Source organism: Antechinus flavipes, chromosome 3 (genome assembly GCF_016432865.1).
Source record: "Antechinus flavipes isolate AdamAnt ecotype Samford, QLD, Australia chromosome 3, AdamAnt_v2, whole genome shotgun sequence".
Classification (NCBI taxonomy): domain Eukaryota; kingdom Metazoa; phylum Chordata; class Mammalia; order Dasyuromorphia; family Dasyuridae; genus Antechinus; species Antechinus flavipes.
In genome coordinates, this window is record NC_067400.1 from 416,935,899 (window position 1) to 416,959,453 (window position 23,555).

The following is a 23,555-nucleotide window of genomic DNA, read 5'->3' on the forward strand; positions in this document are numbered from 1 at the left end:
AATTACTTTTTGGTGTATTTACACCTAACTTTTTGTTGAATGTAGTTTTTATTGCATTGTGATCTGAAAAGAAAGTATTTACTATTTCTGCCTTCCCTGCATTTAATTTTGAGGTCTTTATGTCCTAATATCAGTTTTTGTGTAAGTTCCATGAACTGCTGAGAAGAAAGTATACTCCTTTCTGTCACCATTCAGTTTTCTCCAGAGATCTATCATACCTAATTTTTCTAATATTCTGTTTACCTCTTTAATTTCTTTCTTATTTGTTTTGTGGTTTGATTTATCTAAATCTGAGAGTGCAAGACTGAGATCTCTCGCTATTATAGTTTTGCTGTCATTTCTTCTCGCAACTCTCTTAACTTCTCCTTTAGGAAGTTAGATTCTATTCCACTTGATGCATATATGTTTAATATTGATATTGCTAAAGTACCCTTTAGCAAGATATAGTTTCCTTCCTTATTTCTTTTAATTAGATCAATTTTTGCTTTTGCTTGATCTGAGATAAGGATGGCTACCCCAGCTTTTTTTACTTCACCTGAGGCATAATAAATTCTGCTCCAGCCTTTTACCTTTACTCTGTATATATCTCTCTATTTTAAATGTGTTTCCTGTAAACAACATATTGACAAGAGAACTGTTCGGTTCTGTACATGTATATTGTATCTAGGATATACTGTAACATATTTAACATGTATAGGACTGCTTACCATCTAGAGGAGGGGGTAGAGGGAGGGAGGGGGAAAATCAGAACAGAAGTGAGCGCAAGGAATAATGCTGTAAAAAATTACCCTGGCATGGGTTCTGTCAATAAAAAGTTATTAAAAAAAAAAAAAAAGAATTGTGGGGTCAAGTCACAATTTATGTAAAGGGAGGGGGAGAAAGATATTAACATCCTGGAAAAAATCTTAGGCCTTATTAATGTTGAAAAAAAATAATTGAGAAAATATTAGTATACACACCTAATTCCATTCTATACCAAGTTATAGTTTATAATATACAACATCTTTTCTCTCACAATTGGCTGAAAGTTGTAGAATATTTACTACTTGTTAATTATAAAGAAGTATGTTTATTCACTAGGAAAAATATGTTCACTAGGAAAAAATCTAATTTTTGGAATTGTAGAACTAATACATCAAGTAGTGCTCATGATAGCAATAAGACATGAAGCACAGACATCATAAACAATGAGGGTACAATCTTAATGATGTAATGGTCATCAACTTATTTAGAAGATCCTATAAAATCAGCAAAGTTAATTGAAAGAGTAGCTTCAATAAAGCAGATTTAAATCTACAAAAAAACAATATTTCCTTATAACAGTAGCGTGCAATAAATGTGAGAACAGAAATTATCTTCAGAAGAGCTCCTTTCTTGATAAGAATGGCTAGGAAACCTATAAGCAGTTTGGCAGAAACTCAGTTTAGATTATATCTGACAGTGTAAACCAGTTAAATAGAAATGAATACACATCTTTTAAAAAAGACTAGAAAAAGACCAGGTCAAATATCTTATATGGCAGTGTTGAAGGAGATATTTTTAGCCAAATATTTAAAACCAAGATCTGTTCTTCTGTGTTTCAACAGTCAAACTATCTGACTTTTAAAAAAAATAATAAATTCTTGGGACAGCTAGGTGGTGCAGTGATAGAGCACCAGCCCTGAAGTTGGGAGGACCCGAGTTCAAATTTGGTTTCAGGACACTTAACACTTCCTAGATGTGTGACCCTGGGCAAGTGACTTAACCCCAATTGCCTCAGCAAAAATAAATAAGTAAATAAAGCAAAAAATAGATTCTTATTAGTACCTTTTTTGGAATCTGTGATGACTGTGTATTTAAAATCAGCCAGAGTCAGGAATTCAGGTTAAGGGAAAAATCTTCAATCTTTATTGAAGTGAAGAGGTGAAAAAAGATTGCGATAGCAATATGGGCAAGAAGGATTGTGATAGCAATATGGGCAGCTGCGACAGGAAGCCAGCTAGCAGAGAGAGACCTGAGCTGAAGAGCCATTGCAATGGCAATGCGAGCAGCTGTGTTAAGATGCCAGCCAGCAGTGTCCCCTTCCGCTTCCCTCTCGACTCCCTTGCCTCCACCCACCAAAAATGTCATTTCCTATACAACACATCAGGACTTGCACAAAAAGTGAGCAGGGGCCATTCTTTCTCCAAGCATATATATAAATAGAGTATGCTCCAATTACTATTTAGCCTCACGTGTTTGGGACCTCAGTGCATTAACTCGAGCCTCAGCCCATTACAGGAATCATCTTAATTTTTTCCCATTGTTTCTTCCTAACAACCATCACATTACAAAGAATATTCTTTTGGAAACAAAAAATAAATCAGCAAAATGAATTAGTAAATGGAAATAGGCTGAAAATATATTTAATATTACATATCAGTGAACCTCTTTATGCAAAGGAGTTGGATGGGGAGGGTGTTTTCTCATTTTTTATGCTTTGCTTTTTCTTTGTTAATTTTATTAACAATCACTTTAAATTGTTTTGTGATTGTTTTTTGCATTTGCACTTATTCATTATATATTTGGCTCTACTTATTTTACTCTTTATTAGATCGTGTGACTCATGCTTTTCTTTTTGTGTCATACTGATCATTTCTTACAACACAGTAATAATCTATTGCATCTGTTTGCCACAGTTTATTGAACCATTCCCCAATCAATGGTTATCTATTTTATTTCTAGTTCTCTGTTACCATAAAAAAAATTTTGATGAATAGATGACTTTCTTATCAGTGTCCTCCTCAGTTATAAGCCTTTATAGAAACTCTGGGTCAAAAGTTTTATCACTTTAATTACTCTATTTGTATAATTCCATGTTGCATTTCAAAGTGGTTGTAGAACATTTACTAGCTGTGTGACTCTGGACAAGTAACTTAACCCTAAATCTCTCACAAAAAAACTAACAATCAAAAAACAAAATGGTTGTACCAACTATGACTAATATGGAAATATGTTTTACATGAGAACCTATGTAAAATCTATATTAAATTGCCGTTCAATTTTTGGAAGAGGGGAGGCAAAAGAGGGAGAGAGAAGAATTTGGAGCTCAAAATCATAAATATGAATGCTAAAAATTACTGTGACATGTAATCGGGAATATAAATAAAGTACTATTTTTTAAAAATTGTTGTACAGATTCACAATTTCACCAGCAATGCACTAGTGTGATTATCTTCTTACAACATTTCCAGTGCTTTTATTTCTTTGCTAATTTGTTGGATATGAGGTAAAACCTTGGCATTGTTTTGATTTTCATTCTTATTTTTAGTGTTTTGAAATGTGAATATGGTTATTCAAAGTTTTAAATCTTCATTAGAGGATTGTATTGATCTACTGAAGAATCTACTTTGGTCTTAAGTATCTGGAAGTCATCTCTTTATCTTGTATATTTAATTCTTGTCTAAGAAAATAGATACAGAAATTTCCCACACTTCTCTTCTCATTAAAAGGGAAATGCTTCTCTTTTTAAAACACAAATGTATTAAATTTGTGCAGAAGCTTTTCTTGTCTCTTATATTTTGTAATTGCCTCTATGCTTTATCAATTAAAAATATATCTCCCATGGGTATGGTGGCTCATGTTTGTCTGTAATTCTGCTAGAGAGGAGACTAAAGTTGGTGTATCCCTTAAATTCAGGAATTCTAAGTAGGGCACAAGTTGATAAGATATCCCTATAATGTCCAGCATCAGTAAGGTGAGTTGTGGGGAGACTGAGATTACCAGGCTGCCTAAAGAGGGGTGACTTAACCCAGGTTAGAAAAAGGAGCAGGTCAAAGCTCCTATCCTAAGCAGTACTGGAATATGGCTTCAGGTGTTGTGCTTCCTTTTGCCTTTGTCCCAGCTGCTATATTAGTATTTGCGGTATCTACGCTTGTTCTTCATTCTTCCCCAGTAAAATATTGACACCTTCCAAGCTGAGGGGCTCTGGGCTCTGAGAACATCTTTGGATGTTCTCTCTTTTATCATTTTAGTACTGCCCAAGGGGTTTTTTTGGGGAAGACAGTGCCACCTAACTACCCCAGATTGGGTCTATAGAGTATTATTTTAAAGAAAGAAAATATCTGGGCATGTATTTAGGGAGCAGAGAAGTAACCAAAGACAAGGAAAAAAGATAACTGTGGAAACAATGTGCTGGACACGACTGAAGGGGAAAAAAATAACAAATGAACACCGATAGGGATTGGCCTTCAGAACCACTTTTTCAGAGAATGAAGTAAAGGAGAAAAGAGTGGAAGATTATGTCAAGGGGTGTAAGGTTAAGAGAACTGAACTGACATTAGAGTCAGAATACCTAGTTTCAAGTCCCAGCTAAACTTATGAATCTGGTGATAAAAGGAAAATCCAGTGCTGTAAAGATCACTAGTGTATAGGAACTTGGGAATGTAAAATCTATGAACCAATAGTGATGGAAAGGAATAGTTAAATTTAATTCTGGCGATCACTGAATATACTACTGTGGGCAAGAATCCCTTAGAAGAAATTGAATCAATAAAAGTAAAAGGATGAGAAAAGCAGTACTGGGTTATAATTCCCCAAATGGCTAAATAACATCTCTTCAAAGGCAAAAACCAAGGCAAAGCCAGTCCAGTTTCACAGTAATACAAGTCTATTCTGCAACCACTGGTGCCAAATAGATCAAAGTAGACTAATTCTATGAAGACTTACAACACTAGAGATAACACCAATAAAAAGATGTCTCATTCATTATAGGGATTGGAATGGTAACATAGGAGTTCAAAAGATATTTGGAATAACACCCAAGTTTGGCCTTGGAATATAGAAGAAGGGCAGAGAGTAATAGAATTTTGTCGTAACAAATACTTCAACAATACATAAGGCAACTCTACACACAGACATCAATATAGAAATCAGATTGATTATTAATTTAACAGCCAATGTTAGACCTATATGGTCAGTTAAGACAAGATCTGGAGGTGACTGTGGCTCAGATCATGATCTTATTTCAAATTCAGACAAATTGAAGAAAGAGAAAACCAACAGACTTTATAGATATATCCTAAATTGAAGAGAAAAAAACCTTACAGAAATGTCCTAAATGTCCATCTATTATAGATATGAAGTAGAGGTGATAAATAGATTAAAAGGATTAGATCTAATAGATAGAGTGAATGAAGAACTATGAAAGGAATTGTAAGGAAACAAGCAAGAAAAAATATTCCAAAAAAAAAAAAAAAAAAAGAAGAAGAAGAAGAGCAAGAAAGCAAAAAGGGTTATATAATGAGGCTTTACAATTAAGTTGAGGAAAGAAGCAAAGGAGAAAGGGAAAGCTGTACCCAAATGAATGCAAAATTCTGAGAATAGCCAGGAGAAGTAAGAAAGTATTCTTAAATAAACAATGCAAAAATTAGAAGAAAACAGTAGAATGGATAAAGCCAAGATCTCTCAAGAAAATTAGTGATATCAATTTTATCATATAAAAATGAGCATAATAAAAAAAAGAAATGGTAGGAATTTAACTGAAGAAAAGATTCAGAAGAGATGGCAAGAATACACAAAAAACTATATAAGAGAGATCTTAATATCACAGATAACCAAGATGATGGGATTACTGATTTAGAGCCAGTCAACTGTGCCTTAGGAAACATTGCTAACAATAAGGCTAGTGAAAATAACAAAATTCCAGCTGAGCCATTTAAAATCCTAAAATATATTGTTGTTAAAGTGCTGCAGTCAATATGTCAGCAAATTTGGAAAACGGGGCAATGGTCAATGGATTAGAAGAGATCAGTTTACTTCCTAATCCTAAAAAAGGGCAGTGCCAAGGAATGTTCAAATTATTGATCCATTGTATTCATTTCATACACCAACAAGTTGTGCTTAAGATTCTGCAAGGTAAGCATCTGGAATATATGAACCAGGAATTTTCAGAAGAACAGTCTGGCTTTGAGGACGCAGAGGAACTAGAGACCAAATTGCAAAAAAATTTGCTGGATTATGGAGAAAGCAAGAGAGCTCCAGGAAAAAAAAAAAAATCTACTTTTGCTTCATTGACTACACTAACATCTTTGACTAAATCACAATAGAATGTGGCAAGTCCTCAAAGAAATGGGAGTACCAGATTGTCTTACTTTTCTCCTCACAAACTTATATGTGGACATATAAGATGCAATAGAACATGAAACAGATGATTGGTTTAAGATTGGAAAAGGAATATGAAAAGCCAGTGTATTATTACCATATCTAATTAACATATAGAGTCCATCATGTGAAATGCTAGGCTGGATGAATCAAAAATGGAATTAAATTTGCTAGGAGAAATAACAACCTCAAATATGCAGGTGATACCACTCTGGTGGAAGAAAATTAAGAATTATGATACTCCTTGATGAGAGGGTATAAAAGAATGTAAAAGTTGGCTTGAAGCTTAACATTAAAAACCCTAAGATCTTGGTAACTGGTCCCATTACTTCCTGCCAAATGGAGAAAAAAATGGAAGCCATATCAGATTTTATAATCTTTGGCTCAAAGATCAATGTAGATTGTGATTGCACCCTTGAAATTAAAACTGACTTGCCTATTTTATACATATATATATATATATTATTTTTCTCCACAGTCACATGACCATTTTAATTTAAGACCTCATCACTTCTCCTCTAAACAATTATAATAACCTCTTAATTGATCTCCCTTCTTCAGGTCTCTCTCCCCTCCAATCTATCCTCCACACAGATGACAAATTGATCCCATGCCCCAGCTTCTGGAGCCTCCTCTCTTCCTCTCCCTTCTCCCCCACCCCGACCCCCGAAATATTGTGTATGTACATGTTGTCTCTCCTTGATAGATTATAAGCTCCTTAAATTTAGGAGCTAGCTTACTTTTCAATTTGTATCTCCAATGTTTTTTCCTTTGCCCCATGATAAATCTTCAGCTTAAATCCTTTTATTGTGTAGTCTTACATATAATTGTTATGAATCAGAAAACCAGTAAGCAAAAGAGTATGAATAGATATGAAATAATTCCTCCTAAGTACTTAAGATGATTAAGCTTGTCCTTTTTCTTTTTTTTCTTGGTGAGCCTTAGATCAAAGAATTTGAAGCTGGAAGAGACCTTTAAATATCATCTAGAAGTGTAATCTACTTTTACAGATAAGGAGATTGTAGCCATAGAAAGATAATGACTTTTCACTGATATTGGGGTAATAGGGCTAAAGTTTGAGCCCAGATCAGGTCCTTTGCATTACATCTCAATAGTGATATTATTAATAAAGGAAACATTACATATAAAATTTCCATTGAATGTCCAGAGAATAATTGGGAGCCCAGAAAATACTCATCAGACGTTCTAGTCAAATATTGAGAATATGGATGAAGAGTACAAAAATTGGCAGCAAGTATTGGACTGAGTGATAGAAGGAATAAACAATAATTATTAAGATTTATAGTTTTAATTTTAACATTTTGTGTGTGCTTAAGGTCAAAGTTTGAGGGAAATGTAACTGGCTGAGCTGTTGAGTTAAATCTAAAATATCATAGATATTGAGATATATTTGAATTACATCTCTTTTGTTGTCAAACATTGATCATGTCAGACATTAGGAGAATTTTCCCTATAGCATGGTGAGTATAGACATATGACTGGTCAGTAAATACAGAAAACTGTTTCCAGAATTTAGGGAGTACATGAGTAAGGCTTTATCAAGAATTATAAAAATGAAGTTACACTTAAAAGACAGCAAAGAGATCCGATAAGTTTGCTAGCCGTGTTGAGATTAGCTGCTACATAGTCACTTTTCTCTTATCTTGACTCTAAATCAGATCTCTTATATTTTTATGAGAAAGAAACAAAATACAAATACCTATGTATAAATTGATTTGCTTAAGGAAAAAGGGGCAAATTTAATGTTTTATAAGTTTGGTAATCTGGTTGAAGAATAAGCATGAATTCAGTGTTTGCAGTTTACTAAGTACTGTGCTTAAGCACTTTACAAATATTACCTCATTTGACAATCACACTGATTTTAAAGGTAGCTGTTGTTGTTATGCTCATCCTACAATAGAGAAAATTGAGACAAAAGTTAAGTGACTTGCCCATAGTCACATAGCTAGAAGATGTCTGAAACCAGATTAAACTCGGGTCTTCCTTCCTCTAAGCCTACAAGACTTTACATTGTGCTATCTAGTTTCCTTTAATTGAGAGGCAATTTATTAATGAGGATAGAGTACAATACTAGGTATCAGGAAACTTGATCATTTTCATGACTCTTAGGGCTTTTAAAGTGACAGAATTAGGTTAAAATTTTGTTCTTGTTCCAAAATTTCCAGGAATAGTTTTATAATTCTACCCCTCTTAGCCTATAGAATTGAGCAATGATAATTGATGCTATTCCCAATGCCCTTTCAGATCCATCTAAATTTTTTAAGTTATATTTGATATAATAACTATTTCATAATTAAATTTTGAAATTGTAATTCAAATAATTCTGTTAACCAAGAATTTTTAGTAAAAGAAAGACCTGTAACATTTCTTCTATCTATTCCCCCCCTCACAGTCACTATATTAATATGGACTCTTCTTAACACTGCTCAAGACCTGTTAGTCTCATTCCCTAAAAAATATCTTCCCAACTCTATTTTCTTAACTCCCCTACATCTGGATATCAGATCAGGTGTATGATTGAAATAGTTTCACTATATTCCAATTAAAGTTTATGCCTAATGTTCTGCCTTTCTGTCTGGATCTCATATTACTCTGTTTGCAAATTGAATTACTCCCTTTTTCAAATATTTTATGATTTCTCACTTGTTCTTAACTCAAATTCAACCCTTTTACATGAAACATTTTCGAGTCCCTTCCCAGTGTAACAAACTTTCCCTTCATCTTTCACACAGATTTTTTGTTCCTGTTTAAATGCACTTTTTTAACTAGATTGATGTATATTGTACTTTTTAAATTTTTAAGCGAGACTGCAAGTTTCACAAAAGAAGGAAATTTTGATTTATCTTTATATTATAGGAGTTACACATTAGGTAATTACTTGTGTGTTGAATTAATAGCTTTCTATATCATTCATAAAATTTCTCAGAATGAAAAAGTTATCTTCAAAATTATTTTTTTTTCCAGGTTTTGTGTCTGTAAAAAGAAAAGTCATGTTACAACCTCATATTTTTATTTCTTTCATTGAATTCTATTGTCCCAAGAATTTATTATCCAGTGGTCAAGTCACTCATGTCAAGCCTCCCCATATCAAGCTCAGTTGATTTCTCTTTGAACAACAGATTCTGGCTTTCCCTGTCATCATACTCAGTCTTCTCATTTTTTTTAACAACTTGCCATACCTTATACTTCCCTCACAGAGCTGAGTTGCCTTCATGCATATAATTTTGTCTATTATTTTAAATTGCAGTTTGAAGCAATAAAATGCCTAATAATATTGAGAGCCATGTATTTGTCTAGAGTAACAGATGCTTATCTTCTGAAGGAAATTTATAGGTTGACTTTAGATCAAAACTAGCTAAGGACTTTCAGCAAATGCAAATCGGGTCTTCATGATTATTTAAAGGATAATTAGGTTGGTTTTAGCTTAAAAAAAAAAACATTTCATATTTTAAAAAATATATATAGTATCAACTCAGTGAGGCAGGTCCAGAAACTTAGCTATAATTTAGTTAATGGGCCCCAAAAGGCTTGAGTTTGGTTTTATGGGAAATATTTTATTGAAAGAATTCTAATTATATGTAATTCTCTTCTTTGCCTTCAGCTGGAATTCCATTGTCTCTAATGTGTGATATAATATATTGCACTGGAGGAAGACTTGAATGTCAAAAACCTTTTGTGACAAGGTTTTCAAATAATGCCAATTTAAAAAAAAATCAAAATAGATGCAGTCAAAATTCCTTCACAAGTTATCAGAATTTGGTGAGGACCTCTGGTTTAAGATAAGAATGTCACACTTGCAAACAGCCCTCTTTAATTCACACTTTTCTATGAGTGAAGTTGGTTCCTTTTCCTTATTTATTTTTGGCTTCACTAAAAAAATTTTTTCACTTTTAATTGTGAAACTAATGGGGCCAAATATAAGATGGTACTAATTTTTCTTTCCTTTTTTTGTATAATCTTGTTGCATGTCTCTACATAAACTGTTCTGGCCACTCATCATAGTAACCAGCTGGGCCATTTCACCTGCTGGAGCCATTAAAGAGGACTCTCTCCCCCTAGATTAATCCCCTCCGACATTAGTTTTTTGCACTGACAACTGGAGCAGGCATTCAGAATTTGCAGGTGGCCAGTGTGACGCACATAATTGCCTACAATTTTAGGCAATGAATAAAAATGGTCTACATTACTTGTCAAAGGTTGTATATGCAGTGCCAAGTGAGATCTATGGGAAGCCTTTTAGGGTTTAAAGAACAGTTAATAGCAAGGCTGCACAGTGCTTTTTTAATCATAATGCATTTGTAATATAGCACTTTGATCTTCTCCTTGTAGGAAATGGTGTTACATTAGCCACTTTTAAACATTTATGAGTGAAATTCAGTTATAGAAGAGTAAAAGTGATTATTCTTAGGCAGAACATGTTAGATTTCATTAAAAGTTTTTAGCTTGCCCCTTCCTTGTTAAAATCTGTAGGGAGTCTTATTCCTGGAGGGTTTCAAATCAGGACGTAAGGATGTAGGGCTTTTTCCTTATTTTTTCCCCTTCAGAAACAGCAAGATTTGGAAGGAAGGTATACTAAATATTGAGGTAATTTATACAAATAGATGTTTATAGAAATAAATGACATTTGACCAAGTAAATACATTGATGAAAATCCAAGAAATTGATTATTTTAAAATAATTAATTGTATATTACAATAGGTTCTATGAGTACATTATTTAAAGCATTCCTCATAAATTATCTTTAACAAAAAACAGATGACTCTCAAATGCACTACTTCTGGAAGAGCCAAGTTTGACCTTTCAGACCCAAGAGCCTTTTATTAACACCTGCCTGTAAGGAGAACCTTGCCACACGCAGCTTTTAGATTCAGAACCACAAAACTGATGAGGAAAGGCTTGAAGGGTTCAGTTTGTGTCACTTGCTGTTTGCCGTTTCCATTTCACAGATGATTAATCTTTCTGTGAAGAAAGGCCAGAGAAACAAAGCACATTGGGCTCTTCCTGCAGTTACTCCTTCTGAATGCACACTAGCTTGCTAACTAAAAGGCCTTTAGATTTCCAGCAGAGAGAGATGTTCTGAAAGTGAATGCAGCTGGTTGGAGGTCACCAGTGCAAGGCTCTTGCCATTGTGTAATGGAGGCTTTGGCAGGTTTCACTTTTTTTGGGGGGGAGGGGGGTAGGAAGGAGGAGAAGGTGCTAGCAAAAATTAATTCAGAATAAAAGGGTCTTTGGGTCAGTTAAATTAATTTTTTGAAGGATAGTTTATCAATAATGTAGGTTCAGTGTCTTCTACAGTTTTTTAAAAGAAAAAAAATGCTATTTAATTTCTTTTATCTATTCCCTCCTCTTCTTAATCGTATGTTTATCTTGTATTTGGGTTCATCCACTGATGGTGAAATATTACCCTGTTTTATTTACTCTAAAATGTGGTTATAATATATTGATTTTAAAATCTTTACAAAATTTTTTATTGGTAAAATTCATTCAACATTCTTATCTTTAAAAAATACAAGTGTGTTTTACATATATCCAGTGTTTTTAAATGACATTTAGTTCATCTTATTGAACAACAATTATTTTTGTCTTAAGGGTTAAAAAAATGTCTATCTTTAGCATCAAAATTATATACTTGTACCTTATTTGAGCTAAGTATATGTTTATATTTAATTGATTTTGTCTTCTTAATCTTGTACAGGACATAATGTGCAAAATAAAAACTTGGGTTATAGATGAAAAGAAACCTGTACGCTTCTATCATGATTGGAATGACAAAGAGGTAAGCAAGAAATATGCCTCATGTTAGCTTTTTTCCTCTTCCTGGTTTTAAGGGAATACCTACTATTTTACAGTAATTATAATTCATTTAGACTTTACATCTATCTAAGAATACCATTTCCAGATTGATTAATTTTCTTTAAAGATGTTTAATGATATTTAACATTTTTGAAATAAAATGACAAATTAAAGTTTTCTTTAAAATGATTTCATATTGTATTGTGTACAAATATTATATATTTTTAAAAGAATTCTATCTTCCTGTATTTTAGATTGAAGTGTTGAATAAACACTTGTTTCTGACTTCAAAACCAATGATCTACTTGGTTAACCTTTCAGAAAAGGACTACATTAGAAAGAAAAATAAATGGTGAGTGGCGTCCTTCCTCCTCCCCCCCCCCCCTTGATTTGATAGATATTCATAGCAGAAACATCTTTCGTGTTAAGTTCATCTTTTTTTTTTTTTTTGCATATTCTTTTTATGTTTTTTCTTCCTCATTTTAACTAAGTTAAAAATACTTGTATGAAAAGTTGGTTTTAGCCTTTTAGTTGAAGACTTGCTGTTAATTTATAATAACATAAATTGTTCTTTAGTCATATTTTCTTTTTGATATTATGACTTATAAAAACATTCATATACTTTCCTCCTGATTAAATTACATTTAAATTTCCCTTCAATTTTAAGTATCCTTACTTAGTTTGCTCTTTGAAATGTCAGATTATATACATATCTCTATACACAGACACACATATACCCCCTTTTTTTAAAAGTTGGGAATTTGATACAACAATGTTGAATCTTTTTGTAATACCAAATATCACTTACATCTATAATCTGCCATTTTTGATTTATCAGAATTAGCAATGTTTGATTCATGCACTTCAAAAAGTTATATATATGCATATATCTGCATGCATGCACACGTACATATTTGCATCGTACAGAGATTGATTTGCTTCATTGGACCCACAGTATTTTCTACTATTAAGTCATCCAAACAAATCAAAACTATCCAAAGCAAAATATCTGAATTCTCCAAAAATACACCCTCTGTTTCTCCCTGTACTTCATTAAGTACTTAGATGCACATGGTTTCAATTTTCCATTAAAAATTCTCATTTCCATATGATATCAAAGAGTGAGAAGGCTTTAAACTGAAAAATAAACATTCATAGACTGGAAGCCAAAACAATAATTAATGTCAGATGGTTAACTCCAATAAATCATTAGAATAAATTCTGTGAAATTACTGCAACTAAAACTGCCCTGTTGATATTACTCTTAGACATTTTGTATTTTCTAATGCCAGAATGAACTTCTCTATTGATAAGATTTTAAGAAATGCAAACTTAAAATAGAAAGTTTGCTGAAACTGACCATCAGTCTGTTTTTTAAGATATTATGATTGCAAAAAAAAAAAATCAGTTCTGTCTTGTTTCATAGCCTTGTAAATATGATTAATATGTCAGATTGTTACTTTAGGGAAAGAATTTTAATTCATTATTTGGCTTGAATGTAATAAATTTTAGCACCCTAGTTTTCAGTGTAAATGTTGAGTTTTCCTGAGGCTCAGTGTAACAATACAGACATCAAAGTTTATAGTGAAAAGGATGAGTCAGTTTTCTTGCCCAAAAGGGCTCCTCACACCTGTATTTGGATGATTACAGGTAGAACTCACTGGCTCTAATTGTACAGTAAATACCATTTCCCAGACCCTAATGGTAGACAGACTGCTTGGGAGACGCCAGTCTGTGATTTAGCTGTCGCCAGACACCCCATGTTTTTTGTGATGCCAGTTGTGATGATGATATGGTTATAGCCAATTGAAAGTAAACCTTTTGTATAAATTACAAATTTTTAATTTTTAAGAATTTGGAGATATGAATTGGGGAGCCCCATAATACAAAGATTTAATTGATTTTTGTGTATAGCTAATGATCTAGTTTAAAAAAAAAAATTCAAGTCTTGTGGACTTTATTGTAATTGTAGCTGAAAGATCAAAGACGGGTAACTGAGTGATGTTCCAGAAGAGAATTTACCACATAGCCATTTTCTGTACAGTTTCTGCCGCCTGCTGTTCCTATTTTCCCTCAAGCTAGCCATTGACTACCCCCTGTGCATCCCTGCTCGTAAAAAATGATTGAGGAAGTATTTGTCATGTATTTATGAGTGGGAAACATTGTGTGATAGGGAATGGCATCTACTGGAGCCAGAAAGATTGCCATTTTCCTTTCATTCAGACACTCTGCCATAGCTTTAAATCCTCTGTTTATGCAACATAGCTTTTTTATTAAAGTGCAGAATCAATTTTTATTATGAAAGATACTAACGGTGGGTTTCCATCTTTTATAGTAGTGCAAACAGATGTAAATGATTAGAATGTATTTTACCACTAGATGCCTTTTAATTTGTGTCAGTTTTTGGTTCATGTTCTACATCTCAGTACCATGTGCACTAGTTGCTCTACTAGCAAAAAAGTTTTGTTTTTAAAGTTTAATATGTGATGTTACTGTAACAGATTAAGGCTAGTGCAGGAAACAGGCAGTAGTAAATGTTTTCATAGGTCTTTTACAACTAGAAAACTATTTAAAGAGGGTAGAAATAAAGAAGGAAAGATTTTCTGATTGTGGACAAATTTAAAAAAAAAACAAAACCTAAAACTTTTTGTTTTGGTGGAGCATCATTTCAGAATTAAAGAACATTTTAATTAATAGTTAAAACATGCTTAAATTTAAATGGTAAGTTATTTTTCAATCCTAGAAGAGAAGAAAACATTTTGAAAGATAACACCATTGTGTATTTGAGTAGGTGTATTGACCTTTTTGCAAGATGTAAAAACTGGAATGGCTCCAAGCATCTACTCACCAGTTTTAACAATGTTGAATTAGTCATTCAGTTGATTTATGATTAAGAACTAGCCCCTGAAGCGAAGCTGACATGGCAGCTGTGTTAGTTGCACTTGTGTTATGATCAAATGACAGTAATCTTGATGTTCTATGAAGAATTCACAGAAACCTTTTTTAAAAAATAACAAATTGCTATTTTTTGAATAGTTAAAATTATATGCAGAATTGTGATGGAGGGATAGGACTTTTCTATAACTTCAAGATTTCTTTTTTCTAAACATCAGATTTTACTTATTCCTAAAATGGATCTTATATACAGTATTAATTTTTAGTTGAAAATGCCTATTGAGCCATAGTGTCAAGCAATATAGGACATTGGATCTGTCAAACCATTGCTTAATTAGGAGTGTACATTTCAATCATTGCATCTTTGATATCTATTCGGAGAAGTATGTGGCATCCAATTATGAAATCAGGTAAACAAACTAATTTCAGATCTATTCTACATCCATATACCAGCTTAGTATACTTTAGTACGCGTCTCCTTTTATTGAAAACCGATGATAAAGAAGTATCTCATTTCCTCATTTTTTACTCTACAAACCTAAATCCTTAGAAAAAAGGAAAAAATTTGGCCTACATTTAGAATATCAATATTTATAATACTTTTTTCTAAAAAAAATTATTACCATAATTTTCTCAGGTACTCATGTTTGCATGGTACAAAATTATGTAATCTGTGACAAACTAACATGACTTAAAGGTATATACAAATGTATATAAGGTATAGCATATGAATAAGAGCGATTTATCAACAAAATCTTTAAAATCTAGAAAGAAAAGTGTTATTCACATTCATTTTGTGATTTTACCAAGCTTTTTTATACTGTGGTCCTAATTGTTCCTCTCCCACCCCCCTCAATGCTCCTTTTTCTGTTTATATTCAGATTATATTCCATTTGAGTATGTAATTAATATCTAAAAATAATTTGGAATTATTTGGGTAGTATGTAGTTGAAAGATGGGAAATTTGTGAAATGCATGTAATTTGGGGGAGGTAGAGGGGGGAAGACAAGGGTTGATCTCTAAGAGCCAGAGCTGCTACAACTAAGTGGGTGTGTTTTCACTTGTGATATATAATTATAAAAACGTTTATAAAAAGAATGTAAATTCCTTCAGGTATAAGTAGCTGATCTTCATTTTGTCTTTGTATTTTTAACACTTCACGCATTATGAGCCTTTACTAAATTTTTATTGTTGAAATGAATGAGAATAGCTATTCTAGGTTGGAATTTAGAGTGTAGCTTATATTCTTTCTAATAAACTCAACAGATAAATTTACTGGAAAAATGTTATATGATTGATTTTAAAAGACATTCAGTGTTTTCAATATAAGATTAATTTAATTAAACTCCACTAGTACATATCAAATCTGTTTCCATTAAGGTATGTAACTATATTACTTATTACATAATTGTATCTGTTAGATAAAGCAAAATATTTCAAAGATTCATGATTTTATGTCTGTGGTTATACTCTTTTAACAAGACAGATTATAACTCACCAGGAGAGTTTTCTGAGTTCTTGTGGCTAACAAACTTAATCATGTTTATATCCACAGTTCCTGGAAACACTTCTCTGAAATAAGCTAGCTTTGTCCTTGGACATAGAGTCTATAGCCAGCCTGCTTTTTAAATCTTTTTTTCTTAGCATAATCTACTGAAATTTGTGCCCTAGAGGGATAATATTTGGGAACCTAATGTCATAAAAGGAACGAGAGGGAGTTAAGCATTTATAAAGTATTTGTTATGTGCCAGGTACTGCACTAAGTACTTTACAAAGATCATCTCATTTATTGACTTCATGATGCAGTAGATAGCCCTGGACTTGGATACAGGAAGATTTGAGTTCAAATTTTGCCTCAAGTATTTACCCATTCTATGACTAGATAAGTCACTTCTCTTTTTTATTCAGTTTTCTCATCTCTAAAAGGAATAAGATGTTGGAGTTGTTATGCTTTCTAGCTCTAAATCTATAACTCTGTCATTATATAATCCCATGGCTTCAGTGGGAAAAACCATGTATCAGTATTTTGCAAGGTTTCATTATACCATTCATGTAATTCTTGCCTTAGAAAACAAAAATGCTAAAGCACAAGTTTTTTGTGTGATTAAAACATTTTCATTCTGTTCCTTATGGTTTATACTTTTTCATTGTCAACTATTTTTCCATGTGTCCAATATTACAATAATGGGTGTCACAGACTTCATTAATTATTCTGAATGTATTTGCTCCCATGTTTGAATGTCTTAGGGTAGTATTGACAAATTTCTTTTTACTCTACTAAACTTCAGTTAAAATATGCTTGGGTAAGGTATTATTGTAAATACGGGTTCAGTGGTATCAGAAATTATATTAAAAATACATAGCATTTTAGAAGTAAAATATTAAAGAATGAACTTATTAATAAATAAAATTATTACCTTTGCAGAGGAACTTTGCCTCTAACCTCCTTTTAATAGCAGTGTACTTTAGTGCTAGGACTTGTGGTTATTAAATTCCTTTAGCCAAGAAGGTAAAAGAATACAATTGGACCAGGAAAAGTTTCTACTCAATGACTTCAGAGTTTGGTTATATAACAAAAAGAAGAGAAAACACTGAATTTATAAATAGAAGAATACAGTTTAATTAGCTAAAATCAAATTAATTCATAATATAAATCATAAAAAGGAAACCTTACCATATTGCATTTTTTTGTTTATTCTGCTGGTTAGCATTTTCTAAATTCTTGTGGTTGTTCATTTATTACCAAGTCTTATGGTCCCATAGTATCCATAGGATTGTTCTCCCTCCTTCCTTATCCCGTCCCGTCCCCCCCCCCCTCCCGTCCCTCCCCTCTCCCCTATCCCCCAGCAAAGATTGCAGAATGGTTTGCAGAAGAACCAAATGTGAATTATTCATCAAGACAGCTAGAAACCCCATAAATTTTAGTAGAAATTGGATGGATGTTGTTATGACCAGCATGATGAAGACTCTTCAGACTTTACTAAGCTGCTTTTTGGAAGACAGGCATACAGTTAGTCTGTTGTTGATTCTGAACTCAAAGCTTTTCTCCTACAGTCTTGTCAATTTAATGAGATTAAAGAGATGAAACCACTATTTGAGATTTTAACCATGTATGAAGGACTCAGATTAAGCTTCCTTGAAAGGTGAGGACATCCCCAAGGCATGAATGTTTGAAAGCATCCTGAGTGATTCATTATGGGCAGATTGGATTGGATTGGATCAGACTAATATTAGAAGAGTCCCTTCTTGGTGGTATTTGCTTCTGAGATATTTGCCCAGAATGAGGTCCTAAATTAAAGACAAATAACCAGGTAGAGCTAAAAAAAAAAAAAGGGGGGGGGGGGAGAGGGGGAGCTGAGTTAAAAGCAGTAAGTGTGAAAAGGAAGTCTGTAAATCTTCCTAATAAGCAATGGGTAATAACAGGCATTGAGAATTAGTAGTAGGTCTCTACATAGCCACCCATATGTTTTTGAGCACATTTCCCAACAATGTGCCAATATTGTGGTAGAGTGGTGAAAAACCCTGTTGATATACTAATGTATACCTAAAGATCCCTGCCAACTACATGTTGGCTTAGTTTTAAAATGTAATATTATCTATATTTTACTGCATTTTTTTTAATTAAATGTTTATTTTGTTAAATATTTCTATTGACATTTTATTCTGGTTTGGGTAGTACTCAGGACTGTGGCTTGCACTGTGTATTTAACACTTCTCTTTTAGAGAATTGTTGAAAGTTCCAGATCTTAACCTTCTAGGAAAAAAAAAAGTCATTATGTTTAGACCCACATATGAAGGGCAGTGACAGGTTGCATCTCAACTTAAGAGAAAAGGAAATGTAAGGAAGTGGAGCTATGTTGTATATTTTTGGTAGGGTAAATGATCTGGGTTCTCTATAAAGGCTAACCATATTCTAATGTTCCCAGAAAATCCTTGAATGGGATCAAAGCTGTAATGCCAGAGAAACTGAGCAAGATAGAGATTAGAGAACAATTTAATAATTTGTTAAAAGGGAGAGGTTTGCTGGGACCAAATGGATCCATGGTTTGGTCCCAGGACTGAAAGACACTATAGTCTCAAAGAATCCAGCAGTGAATGTCAGATACAAGATTCTTTTATAGTGTAACAAGAACAATGACATAATGAGGGAGGTACCTGGATGGGGATGACCTAATGGGGGAAGACGCCTAGGATGACATAATGGGAGGTACTGGAGAGGCTCCTGATATTCTAATGATGTCTAAAATAGATAGACCTTTATCCCATCAAACATTATGAGAGAATGATTATAGATAGCCTAAGGTCTAAGATATCAGACCTTTATCCTAACTTTAAGAAGGAATGGTTATAACCTGAGGCAGAGTAACTGATTGGGACTATTAGGGAAACTGGGTCAGGACATTTAAAGAGAACTGTGGCACAACAAAGCAAGCCAAAATGATTTTTGAGATGCCTTTTAATGTGAATGTAGTCTATGTAAACGCAGTGCTTAGAGTGCTAGCCATGGGTTACTCTGCTTTCATAGAATCATCTTATTCTACTGTGGAAAATTGTTTTTATTGTAAACTTCATATCAGGAAGTGAGAAGTTGGTTTAAATATATAGGCAAGTCCTTAATTATATGGTTAATTTCCTCTACCTATCGGAACCATTGGAAATAGTAAGAAAATCCAAATGGGAAGCAAGGAAGTTGTGAAGAACAAGAAGATATTAGAAGAGTGGAAGCTAAGAATAATCTTCCTAGTAAGATAGAAGCAGCCTAAGAATTACTGGCCCGCTGCTCTAGAATATTCTCCCCTTTACTATTTTAGCTTGACTTGATTATAGAAATCCTTACAATTAGACATTCCTCCCCAGTTAACAACAATATGTTTACTCATTTAATCCTGACAACCATGTAAAGACACTCCATTTTAGAGATGAGCGACTGAGGCCTATAGAAGTTGAGTTTCTTGTTCAAGATTACAAGGCAAGATGGGAATTCAGGGCTTTCTCATTATGCACTTAGGACTTTATTCATTGTGCCATCTAACTGCCTTATACTCTAAAAGTGAAAATGACTTAAAGAAGAGTAAAGGACATTCAATCGCAAATTAATTTAGTTCAGTTAGGTTGATTTCCTTTTAATATCTAACAGAGTTGGAGTTTTAATTGTGGGAAAATAGGCTGTTCTGAAACTTTGAGCTTTGTATACAATAGGCCCCTATGCTCAGTAGGCCTATAGTGCCACAGGGTTCTGGTGGCTTAGAGAAATGAAGTAGAAAAAGAAAAAATAGTGTAGTTCAAAGAGAGACTTGAGCTACTTAAAAACTTTTTTTTTCTTTATCTGCCTCCTGAAATTATGGTTCCTTTCCTTTCGGACATTAAGCAACTTGATTTTCTAAACAACTCCTTCATTTAAAGTTGAGAAAGGAGTCATTCGAGCAGGGGAAAGAATGCTGTGTTCTTTACTGTCATATTATGTCCACTTGATACTTGACTGACTGGAGAAGTTCTTTTGTGTAATTAATATTAAGTTGATGGGCCTCTCAGCATTGGTCAACAAAAAGAATAATAGATAAGGATTTAGGAGATAGGGTTGAATCCTGATTCTTATGCTCTCTTTTAAGCCACTTAACTTTTGACTTTCCTGACCCCAAGAAGATTAGCCTTTAACTTGAAACACCCTTTTCCTTTTTGATATCCTCCCTCTTCTCTCTAGGTTTCCATGGCACTGTTCTCCTATTTCTTCTCCCATCTGTTTATTCTTTTTTTTTTTTTTTTTTTTTCCCTGAGGAAATTGGGGTTAAGTGATTTGTCCAGGGTCACACAGCTAGGAAGTGTTAAGTGTCTGAGATCTAATTTGAACTCAGGTCGTCCTGACTTCAGGGCTGGTGCTCTATCCATTGCACCACCTAGCTGCCCCTTCTCCCATCTTTTTAATCACTCCATGCATTTTAATTTTGCTAGATCTTCGTCTAGGTCTTGCCTGGCTAAAAGTGGATCTTCCCACTGCTATGTAGTGAGTGCTCTTCTCTTCCCTCACAATGTAATTTCCTTACTGATCTCAACTCTAGTGGTTTAAATTATCATCTCTTTGCTGATGATTTTCAGATTTACTCATCTCTTTTTTCTCTTGGCTTCTTTGACTTCCTTCAGGTCCCAACTAAAAATCCCGTTTTTTAGAAGCCTTTCCTGATTGTCCTACTTACTTCTAGTTCATTCCTTCCATATATTAATTATCTCCAGTTTATCCTATATGTAGCTTGTTTTTATGTTGTCTCCCCAGTTTGTGAGTTCCTGGTGGGCAGGGACTATTCTTTGCCTTTCTTTATATCCTTAGCCCAGTAGCTGGCACATAGAAGGTACCTAATAAAGCCTTTTCTGACTGAATTACTGACACAGAACACAGAGAGGATTCTATATAAAAATCTATTTGAAACCTCTGTTTTCTACAATCTCTTACAATCTTAAAAATATAATAAATTCCCTACATTAAGTTCCAGTACTCTCCTTTTCTGTGCTTCTTTATGTGTCCTCTTTGCTGAGTGTTTTTAAATATTTGTCACCCTCTTTTCTTCCGTAACCTTGATCTCCATTATTCTCCCAACCCACCATGCCCATTTAAAAACTGAGAGAAAGAAGAGGGAAAATAAACATAATCAAATAAAATGAATATACTTATTTGACTGTGCTCACACGGTTTTCTGTCTTTTGTATTCATCTCCTCTGGTAGGAGGTAGGTAATTTGTATATATTCGCCTGGTTCTGCTCATTTCATTATTTATCCTATGCTAACCAGGATTCTCAGAAATGTTCTCTATTTTCATTTTTTAACTCGCAAAAATAATCCCAATACATTCACATACCAAAATTTGTTCACCATTCCCCAATTGTCTAAGGCATCCCCTTATCTGATTTCTTCTCTCTTATCTATACGTTTTCCTTCCCTTCCCCTTTTCAAGTAATACTTTTCTTTAAAAAAAAAAAAAATTAAGGTGTCTTATTCCTACCCCTAATATTGAAAATTTAAAAAAAAAAAAAAACACATCCCATAATATGTAGCTACATAGTATCAACAAAACAAGTTCCCACATGAACCAAGTCTGAAAATATATGTCTTTTTTTAAAAATTCATCATCTCTCAAAAGGTGAAGGGTTTTTATCTTCATCTTTTGGACCCAGGGTTTACCACTGCATTGATCGGAATTCTAAAGTCTTTCAAAGTTGTTTTTCTTTATAATCTTATCATTTTATAAATTCTTTATCAATTTCTACTCACTTCACTTTGCATCAGTATATAAGATCTACCCATTCTGAAATTCTGAAGAATTTTTTATTTCTTTTTAAAATAAGTTTTTATTTGATGATTTTTGGCATTTTTACATCTTTATCATTTTTCCAGTATCCGTCTTCTCCAGAATCCTCACATATAATAAATCTTTTTTAAAGGCAAAAACAAAAAAGAGGGGGAAAAAAAACCCAGCAAAATTTATTAATATACTGCCTTCCCGCTCCCTCTTCCCCTCCCCCACCACCAAAGGCCTGAAATTAGGAATATGTATCATACTCATGGACTTCTATTCCTACAAAGGGGTAAGGCTTGGAGAGGAGTAGAGGGGTCTTCTTCTAGTTCCTTTTTTGAAATATGATTTTTCATGTCTTATGATGCCATAATATTCTCTTAGATTCATATATTATAATTTGTTCAGTTATTTACTAACAGGACGATACCCACTTTGTTCCCAACTTCTGGTCACTTGGCAAGAACTGCTATAAATATTTTGTATGTACCTTTCCCCTCTCTTTGATTTCTTTGTAATATAAGCTCAGTGGTTATATACCTGGGTCAAAGAGTAAGCACAGTTTGCTATAGTTCCAAATTGTTTTTTAGAATGAATAGACCAATTCACAGCTCTGCCAGCATTGTAGCAGTATATCTTTTCCTACAGATCCTCCAAAATTTGTCATTTTTCTCTTTTGTCATCTCTGCCAGTCTGTTGCTGTGTTATATAGTGATTAAGTTTTAGCTCTGTTTTTTTTTTTTAAATCAGGGATATTTAAAAACTCTATTTCAATAAAAATTCATTGCTATCCCTCTTCCCCCATCCCCTCTACTGTGGGATTGCATTTAGCTTTATGTTAGATAAGTTATTCTTGGTTGTAAACCCTATAACCTTTGTCCTTTGAAATATCATATGCCAAGAATTCTAGAGTTTAGTAAGTAACCTCCAGGGTTTTTCTATTCCTGACTAGTTCTTTCTTTACTTTACTTTATTTTAATTTTTTAAATAGATTTGTCATTTCAGTATACTAACATACCTAAATATTCTTTAGGAATAAATCTACTTCATGACTTATAAATTTTTATAGTCACATTTCCTTTTGGAAAGTCATATAAATATCAAGGGCATAAACTTAGGAAAACAGTAGACTATTTAGTAAGACTGTGGAATAATTTCTTTGTGTCATTGATTTTTTTTTTTTAATGTAGTGTCAAGTGATCCTAAAGGTGTAGGATTTCTGTATTTTGGGTAGGCGTCATGTAATAGTTTTGTTTACTTGACATCTCAAACAGAGTTTTTTAGGATGAGTTTCTGGATAGTTTGGGAGCTACACTATTGCAAGAAGTTCCCACTTTGATGATTTCACAATTCTGTTGAAATATGTTAAATATTTTAGTATACTTAATTAAGAGTTTATGGCATAAAGTGTCTTTTTAGAATTATTTTAATTTTCTTGGTTAT

The 23,555-nt window shown here is 33.2% G+C and overlaps 1 protein-coding gene across 1 annotated transcript in view; it reads left to right on the top strand.

Annotated features, from left to right (window-relative positions):
• Positions 1–23,555, top strand: part of OLA1 (Obg like ATPase 1) — a 234,796-nt gene that overhangs the window by 135,721 nt on the left and 75,520 nt on the right. Inside the window, exons 6-7 of the mRNA XM_051991094.1 lie at positions 11,837–11,917; positions 12,189–12,286. Coding sequence (XP_051847054.1) covers positions 11,837–11,917; positions 12,189–12,286 — 179 coding nt within the window. The remainder of the gene's footprint in view (positions 1–11,836; positions 11,918–12,188; positions 12,287–23,555) is intronic.